General features: G+C 41.2%; 1 protein-coding gene across 1 annotated transcript; it reads right to left on the reverse strand.

Annotated features, from left to right (window-relative positions):
- Positions 1-8,556: 8,556 nt before the first annotated feature.
- LOC141691766 (uncharacterized) lies at positions 8,557-9,183 on the reverse strand. The gene has a single exon (XM_074496524.1). It carries the CDS (start codon positions 9,181-9,183, stop codon positions 8,557-8,559), a length of 627 nt encoding a protein of 208 aa, XP_074352625.1.
- Positions 9,184-9,488: the final 305 nt, after the last annotated feature.

The following is a 9,488-nucleotide window of genomic DNA, read 5'->3' on the forward strand; positions in this document are numbered from 1 at the left end:
ACTTTTTAAGTTGTTTTGGTTGGTTATCGGATGATATTAATAATTCTTCTTCTTTTTTGTTGTTGTTTGAATAATCTATTTTCTCTTATTTTACGGTGACATTTTTAGTATGATTTTACGGGTGTGCAAAGTTTTTTGTGATTCATTTAAACCGTTGGACGCTATTATATCTAGTGTTACAATATAAATTTATCTATTTACGCAATTTCATTTGTTATTTTACAAACTCTCAGTTATCTCATAATCGAGCTCGCCATAATATTATTTCCGGTAAAAGTTAATGTTTTTTAAGATGGGGGTAAAGAGTGGAAACTACAAAACAAAGAGCCACCTGCCATTCTCCAAAGTCCCAACACGTTGTAAAGATATACAGCAGTAAGTCGGTACTAGCAGTACTACACTTTTTTTCTTGAAAAGATTAAAAGGAAATATGACAGCCTATTTTTACAGTTACAAATCCCAAGACCTTGTATTTCGCCCCCAAAACAGACGAAGTACTCTTGTGACACATCGATCTCCATGCTCTCGGACCAGCTTTGACCGCCACTCTACTTTTTTTCCCAAGTTCCCGCGCCCCAAATTTCATTTGGCATCTCTGAATCATATTATTTATTTTAAAATTAATTAAATTATACTACTTCAATATTTTGAGGCAAATATTAGTATTCCTACATAGGATTTGAGATATATTTACTTCCTGCATTTCATTCTCATTTTAATTTAGTTTTAGTATGATCTAAACCCACTTTACTCATTATCTGTTAGCTTTAGTAACTTGTGGGAAACACAGCTCTTTTATATCACAATCACTTTTCTATATTTGTGCATGGTTTAAAATCTTTATATTATTAGTAATACTTGTTTAATTAGTGACGTTAATGTTTAGAAAAGTAACATAAAATAAAATATTAATGTTAATATATTGTTGTTGAGTTTTGAATCTAAAAATTTTAGTAAATAATTTAAATGTTAAAATATTAATAAGTTTATAATACTAGACCTAACGACAATCAGCTATATACTAAATATTTCATGGTCACTATCTTTATATTATTCAACCAAAACAACAAACCATAAACAAACTTTCTCTAATTTATTTATTATAATATAGCGTTACATAAAAAAACATAAAATAAATACGCATTGCTCAAGGCATATGACGCACGGTAGCTAGAGTACGTCCTCCAGTCGAAAACAAAAGTAATTTGTTGCATAAACAAAGGAAAAGATATCATATATATTGCTAACAAAAACAAAATAAACAAAAGAGTACAAATAACAAAAGAAATGGCTATAATTCAAACAAAAAAGAACAAAAGAACTTGGTAGCTAGCTTGAGTGCAACAACTAAAAAATGGCACACATTACAATCCTACACAAACAAATGTCACAAAGTGTACATCATAACCTTTTAAGCTAAGATACATCATACAAGTCACGTGACTTGCATGTGGACACCCCCTCGGCCATGCAGTTGGGCGTAATAACGGACGACAAGAGCTCTTGAATCAATGACAACTAGAGTAAAGTCCATTCCAAATATCAGTGAAAGCACATACAATTATCTCATGATGACAAGGTGAATTAAGATGCAAGAAACATCCAAGAAGCTCTTTTAAATCATCTTTCGAAAAAATTTCCTTCTCCAATATCATTTGAAGCATTGATCTTCGAAAATCAAGATACGGGTCATCCGAATCTTTCTCGACAGCGAGGCTCCCGCTTCCGATTCTCCCGAAGCCCTGCAGGGGCCTGGAGGTGGCCGGAGAGAAAGACGAGGCGGGTGTGTGAAAATAAGAGGTGGTGGCGGAGGAGGTGCGGGAGGTTGAGGTTGGGTTAATCTTGAGTTTTTGTAGATTAAAATGAATGGTTTTCGAGAAGAAGAAAATGAGTTTTTTGGAGGATTTTCGGCAGCTGTAACAGCCTAGTTTAACTGAGGTATTGCTGAGAATAATTCTCTTTTTGTTGTTGTAGCTTGACATTTTTGTTTTTGTGTTGTTCGAGAGAGAGAAAGAGAAAGGAGTGAAGAAGTGGAGAGAAGTTGAATGACATGCGGATGAGTATGAGGAGGAGTTTGTTATACAAGTAGGTATTTGAAATGTGTATATCTGAAGAGAGTGGGAAAGTAGTTTGACTGGGTCATGATATGGGGATGAGCGTGTGTTTATTTCTTTGTATATTTCAGTGTACTGGATTGTGTTGGTGTGTGAAGAAATAGGGCATGTGAGTTTGGGTAAAATGATATAATTGTGTTAAAGGGGACTGAGATACCCAACAATAATCAATAACAAGTCGCTTCTTGTGCCAAATGGGTCCTTTCTGTGGTCGTTTTATGATTCTAGAATTTTCTTAAATTCCGTTACCAAAAAAATTATACTACTTTGATTTTGAGTGCCCACATATTGTAAAAAAGCTTCTTTTAGTGGGTGTATGACCTGTATAGGAGGTACAAATAATGTTACAGTTACTCCATCCATCTCGTATTATGTGTCACATTTTCTTTTATAAAAATCAAATTTACTAATTTTTGATTAACGATTAAACATTACTCGTATATTATTTCAAAAAACTAAAAATTATATATTAAAGTACATTAAATCTATTTTCCGGTGATGTATTTTTTTTATTTTATTCAATTATAAATTATTAATAAATTTTACTCAAACTTAAGTTAATTTGACCGGCATAAATCTAAAGATTATATAGTATTTATTATTCACGGAAACTCAGAAATTTTATTACAGCATTGAAGTGTGTGTGTCTCTAAATTAGATTTACTTTGGCTCATCTTGTGGTTTGTGAAGTATTAAAAAATTTGACTACAAGTCTACTAGGTCCTATATATTATCGGATCATTTAGTTCAAGATTTGATATCAGGTTTAAATCAGAAATTAAGTTAAATTGGTATTTTAATGAGGTATTATTTAGTAGTATAATATTATGTGTTCGGTTGTATAATGTAATGGATATTTTTAATCTAAAATATTTTAAGTTAATAATTTTAATTTAATTAAATATATTAATTTTCTTAATTGAATATACTTTTGATTCATAATTTTTTTTTGAGCTAATATAAATTTATTTTTTGTATTAAATATTTATATTTAATTGCTTAAATTTAATTCCATGAAAATCTAATTATTTTTCTTTAAAACCAAAATCAAATTTTAAAACCAAAATAAGATATGTGGTTGGAATTACTGAGACTCATGCCTTATTGCAGAATTTGTCGAACTAAACTATAGAAGAGTGATAAAAACTTTATCTAAAATTATCTTTTTTTATCAAATGTATAATTTAATAATTTTCTTTAAATAAAAATTTAAAATACCTAAATCTTCTTAACTTTCATATTATATTTTGTAAGCAAGGGTATAAGAGGCATCAAAACTAAAAGTGAAAAATAAGGACTCTGGTCAAGAGTTATCTGTACGTTGTTCTGTGGAACGAACTACGATTGAGAAAAATTGTTGATAATTTGTACCGAAAGTCTTGCCCGCATTGTGGTGATAAATAACAACACCTACCTTTTTCCTTCAATATTGCGAATGCTTTCTAGGCTAGTTCAGCTATTCCAGCTCTGAATCACCAGCTCCAGATATGAAGTTCAGTTCTATAGCTTTCGAATAAATGTTGAGTTGTGATAACTCGGTTTCTTCCAATGTCTTCTCTTTTCTCTCACATGCCGGGACCCGGCCTTTGCAGCGGTTTAGGTGCGGTTAACCTGCTAGGTAGGGGTCTCTGTAAAATAGAACCGGAGGGGGAGGTTGTATCTCGCGGCAACTTCGGTGTGAGAATAAGAAATGGGCTTTCTTGAAGAAGAAAAAGAGGGAAGAATGAGCTATTAAAAAATATGTGAGGGTGTGTGTATGTGTGTATAGCAGTCAAATGTTTTTCCAACCCATAAAACCCTCTTTTTGGGGCCTTTTATAAGTCCCAAGATTTAGGGTTTTTGGGGTTTGTACCTCTTCATCCTGACCTTTGATCATTCTTGGTTGGTGACAGGTTGGACGGTTCAGATGAGCTGTGTGGTCAGGTGTCCTTTCTCCATCAGAGCTTTCTTGGGATGATTACCCATGAATGACTAGGATGCAATTGTTCCATTTTGGGTAACATGAGACAGTTGACTCTTTTGTCCTGTGTCACGTGGCACCGGGGACCACTTCGGCTTGGGCCTGGGGTGACATCTATTTTGGGCCCCTGTTCTTCTATCTGGACCTGATTATTTCTGGCCCATCATTTGCCTCTCACTCCCTTATGCGGGTTTTCCCGGATGGGGGAGTAGGAAAAAATTCACTTCTTTGACTTGTCTCATGACCCCGGGGTGTTGCTGGGTACAAGTCCCCGAGGTTGTGTTTGGGTAGGCCTTTTAATTCTTGGCACTTGGAAAAATTTTTGTCCTTTTTCTTTTGACTTGTGGCCCCTAACCCCAGGGTGTTGTTGGGTACAAGTCTCCGGGGTTCTGTTTGGATAGGCCTTTTGGTTCTTGGCACTTGGAAAAATTTTGTCATTTTTTCTTTGATTTGTGGCCCCTAACCCCGGGGTGTTGTTGGGTACAAGTCCCCGGGGTTGTGTTTGGGTAGGCCTTTTGGTTCTTGGCACTTGGGAAAATTTTGTCGTTTTTTCTTTGATTTGTGGCCCCTAACCCCGGGGTGTTGTTGGGTACAAGTCCCCGGGGTTGTGTTTGGGTAGGTCTTGGTGCAGATGTGACAGGTGGTTAATGTTTTAGCGCTTTTCCCGGAGTGTCAGGTGGCGGTTGAGCTTCTTGTACAAATATATGTGTAAGTATATGTGTATGCACAAAATGTTGCAGTTTTTCCCCCCTTTTTGCCTCAAAAGTCGTGCCTGTTAAATAATTACGGCTGTGTAATCATTAACTGCAGCAGTTACTTTCTGGACGCTCAAGGTTGCGCCACGTGTTCTCGATCAACGGACCGGATTGCAGGACAGTTGAGGGGGTTAAAACTCCTCATGTGCCTATAAATACCCTCTCTTTCTCATTTCTTTTTCCTTTACGCAACTGCGAATACATCTTTCAGCCATTTTTTTTCTAAGTCGAATTTGGGAGTCTCTTCGCTTTTTGAAGCCGATTTATTCTCCTGTTTTCTTGTAAGTTCTTGAACTTACCATCATACTTCTTCTTGTTTCTTCATGATTGCTTAGTGAGTAACTGTAGTTAGGTTTTTTGGAATGCATGTATACTCAAGTATTTGGATTTGTTTATCTCTGTTGTGTCGAGTTTTGGCAAATCAAAATAGGTTGTTTACTGTTTAGATTTATAGTTTTTATTTTGCGAAGAAAAAGTCGATGTTTGTAGAGAATCTGGGTTTGTGTTTTGGTATGCATATGTGTGCAAATGAGGGTTTTAATCTGTGTAAAACTGGGCCTGATTTTTACTTTCGTGACTGTTCATAACATGCGATATAGGCTTGTATATGTATGTATAGGTTTGTTTGATATGATTTGATATATTGATTTTGAAGTTAACTGTTTCTGAGTAGCTTTTGTGTTTCTTTCTTTTCTTTTCCTTCCCGAAATGGCATAGACTCCGGGGTTATATGGTTAGGAGGGGTAGGAAAAAACAATTAGCTAACCTGAAGCATAGACCCGACCGTCCCCACTTTGGATTTCCCGAATATTCTTCTAGTGACTCCCCGTCGCCAAGCCATAGTTGAGGAGCTGCCTACCTTTCTATTAAACCCCGGGCAGACCTTGGGTAGGAGAGACGGGTCTTGGATAGACATTGACCATTACATCGTTCGGACTCGTGAGAACAGCCCTCCCCATGATTATTACTTTAGGGACCTTACCACTGCTTATAGGCCCGGGGCTTAGAACCTTATGATGGGGCCCGTATGGATCAACTTTTTTATAATGCCCCCGGGACGAGATATGTTCCTGCTCCCCGTCATCCTGACCTCTCCGAGTACACCTTTGAGCAGGTAGATGATGTGGTGAAGGCCGTATTTCACTTCGGGGATGATATGGTGTGGAGGTGGCCCGAGCCTCACGAGAGAGTTTATCACCGTCCTGCTGGTGGTTGGGTAGGGATTCCATTAGAGCATCTTCATAGTATGAGACCCAATCTCCATCAGTTTACGAAGTCCCTGTGCCGTGACGTCTACGAGATACCCTTCACCAGCTAGGCTAGCTTCGAACTCTATTAAGTGGGTTTCCTGGTTCCTGGCCTGTTGTCATGTGAAGAAGTACCTTCTGACGTTTAAGCATTTTCACTATCTTTTTAAAATCTAAAAGGCCTCCTCTTTTTGAGTTTACCTTCAATATAGATGGTTGTGGGCTCCCTTCTGATGCCAAAAAGGCTCCAGTCTTTATGTTAAACTCGCTCCGGGGCTGGCACCAGGAGTTCATCTTCGTCCGGGGATGGGACCTGGAGTTTATGCCTTTGTACAAAACTACTTTGAAAAATAGCAGGTTCCCATCTGAGAGGCTTGGTGGAGATGCCTTGACGAAGATATACGACTTTGTGGTTGCTCTTGGTGCCCAGTGGACCTGGGACACCTTTTTAGATAATCAAACATTGTATAATGTTAGCTGTAAGTGTTTTGCCTTACGAGCTTTTTCCTTGTGTTTTTCTTGTTGTATATCTTCGCCCTGTTCATTTTAATGATTGTTGTTCCTTGTGCAGGTCTTCCCCTCCTGAACCCCTTCCATTACGCTATGTCGCAGCAATTTAAGGATTTGGCTGGGAGGTTCAAGAAGATTGGTGGCGCCGTGCAGTTGGACTCGGAGAAGAGGCCCGCTCCGGACCTTTCGGTCGTGGATGATCCGTCGACATAGAGCTTCCAGGAATCCATCCCCGAGTTGCTTCTCTCCGGGGATATCTATCGGGGTAAAGGTTGATTAAGTTCCGGGAAGGTGCATTCCATCACAAATTCGGCTAAGGCCTGAGCCTTTATTGCCGTTCGTGGCACGAATTTGATGTTGAATTGACTTAGTTCAATGGCCCAGTTAACTAACCTTCCAGAGGCATCTGGCTTGTGAATGACCTTCCTGAGCTGCTGGTCCGTGACCACTCTGATCTCTCGGCCTTGGAAGTATTGCCTCAGCTTCCTGCTGGAGTGCACGAGGGCCAAGGCAAACTTTTCCAAATTTGGGTACCGAGTCTCGGCATCCTTGAGGACTTGGCTGACATAGTAGACGGGGCTCTGCGTTCCTCCTTCCTCCCGGACCAGTGCCGAGGAGACGGCTTTGGGGCCGGCGGCGATGTAGATAGACAGAGGTTCTCCGGGCTTGGCTTTGGAGAGCACCGGGGGGTCCATCAGGTGCCTCTTGATTTCCTCGAAAGCTGTATGACATTCTGGTGTCCAGTCCACTAACTTCTTGTTCCGGGCCCCTTTCAGCAACTCGAAGAATGGGAGACATCTCCCCGCTAGTTTTGGGATAAATCTTCGCAGGGCTGCTAGGCATCCTGCCAACTTCTGGATGTCCCTCTGTGTTTGGGGTATCCTCATTTCCATGATGGCGGTGATCTTCTCTGAGTTTGCTTCTATTCCTCTTTCGCTGACCAAGAATCCCAGGAATTTGCCTGAAGGTACCCCGAACGCACATTTCTCCGGGTTCAGCTTCATGTTGTACCTCCTTAGGTTGTCAAAGCACTCATTGAGGTCTTTTATGTGATCTGGGGTGGTGAGTGACTTGGAGATCATATCGTCTACATAAGATTCCATGTTCCTCCCCAACTGGCTCTTGAAAATTGTGTTCATCATTTTCTGGTAGGTGGCTTCAGTGTTGATGAGTCCGAAAGGCATCATGATGAAGGCGTAAACCGCCCTATGAGTAATGAAGGCGGTTTTGGCGATGTCTTCGGGATTCATGCGAACCTGGTTGTATCCCGAAAAGGCGTCCATGAAGCTGAGCATGGTATGGCCTGAAGTCGCGTCGATTAGCTGGTCAATATGTGGGAGGGGATAGGAGTCTTTAGGGCACGCAGCATTGAGGCTCGTGTAGTCGACACACATTCTCCACTTTCCGTTTGGCTTCTTGACTAGCACCACGTTGGCGAGCCAGTCGGGATACTTGATCTCGCAGATGATGTCGGCCCTGAGCAGCTTTTCTATCTCCACGTCTATTGCTTGCTGTCGTTCGGGAGCAAAATTTCTCCTTTTCTGTTTGATTGGTTTTTTCTTCGGGTCTACATCCAGGTTGTGCATTGCCACTGACTGATCGATTCCGGGCATATCCTCTGGCGTCCATGCGAATACATCCGCATATTCTTTTAACAGTGAGATGAGCTCTTCCTGAAAGGATGTCTCCAGGCCTTTTCCAATTTTCAACTTCCGGGTGGGGTTCCCGGGGTCCAATTCTATCTCTAACGTCTGGGCGGCAGGCTCTACCTTGGTTTTCTCTCTTACTTCCACAAATTTCTGTATCCGGGCGTCGGCGTTGGTTACGTTGTATCCCGAGTCCTCTATCATGTTGACATCCAGCTTTAGCCTTTTGTTGAAATGTTCGCGATGTTTCTTGCGGCTTTGGCCTTTGGGTAAGGCCATTGCCTTCTTTCTGTTTTCTGGGTCAGTTTCAGCCATGACCAGCGCCTATCCATAGCATCTTCCTGAAGCGCCCCGATCCCCCCTGAGTTCCCCAATGCCTCCCGGGGTGGGAAACTTCAGCTTCAGGTGAATTGTAGACGGGATGGCCCGGAGCTTGGTGATGGTAGGTCTTCCCAGGATCATGTTGTAAGAGGATGCAACACTTATCACGTAGAATTTCATGACATGAGATACTTGTCGGGGAGCGGTACCAAAGACCATGGGGAGGTATATTACCCCGCGGATCGGGATCATATTGTTTCTGAATCCGTGGAGAGGGTCTTCGAGGCATGGATCCATGCGGAGGTGTCCCAAATTCATCCTGTTGAGGGTGTGTTCGAAAAAAATGTTAGCTGAGGAACCATTATCAATCAAAATTCTTTGTACCTCATTGTCGGCGATGTCGAGGGTCACGACTAGGGCTTGGTTGTGCTCGGGATTCAGGCCTTCATAATCTGCATTGGAGAAATGTATGCGCTCATCTTCAGCCGACTGGATCATCAAGACATCGCTGCCCTCATCTGGACTTCGGGGCGGTGAGGAGGTCCCCCCAAAAATCATGTTGACCACATATTTCCCTCTACCGGAGGGTTTATCTCTGTCATCAAGTCTTCTCTGTAGGTACTGGTTCATGTTGCCCTTTTTTATCTGATCTTCAATGAACATTTTGAAAGAGAAGCAGTTCTCCGTGGTGTGGCCGTGATCTTCGTGGTACCCACAATGCTTGTCCCGGGCCCTGTTCCCGGGGGGTGCCAACAGCGGCTTCGGGGGGGTAATAAAAGGGCTTTCCTTTGACCTCTCTCAAGATGTCGGACCGGGGCCGATTGAGCAGAGTCCACTCGGGCTCCGGTTTTGGTGCCCTCTTAGGCTTGGGCTTCTTTTCATTTTTCTGGAGTCTGGAGTAGTCATCCCGGGGTGGGGTCCCCCTAGATTGCTTC

The sequence above is a fragment of the Apium graveolens genome, chromosome 10, assembly GCF_009905375.1.
Source record: "Apium graveolens cultivar Ventura chromosome 10, ASM990537v1, whole genome shotgun sequence".
NCBI classification, from domain to species: Eukaryota; Viridiplantae; Streptophyta; class Magnoliopsida; order Apiales; family Apiaceae; genus Apium; species Apium graveolens.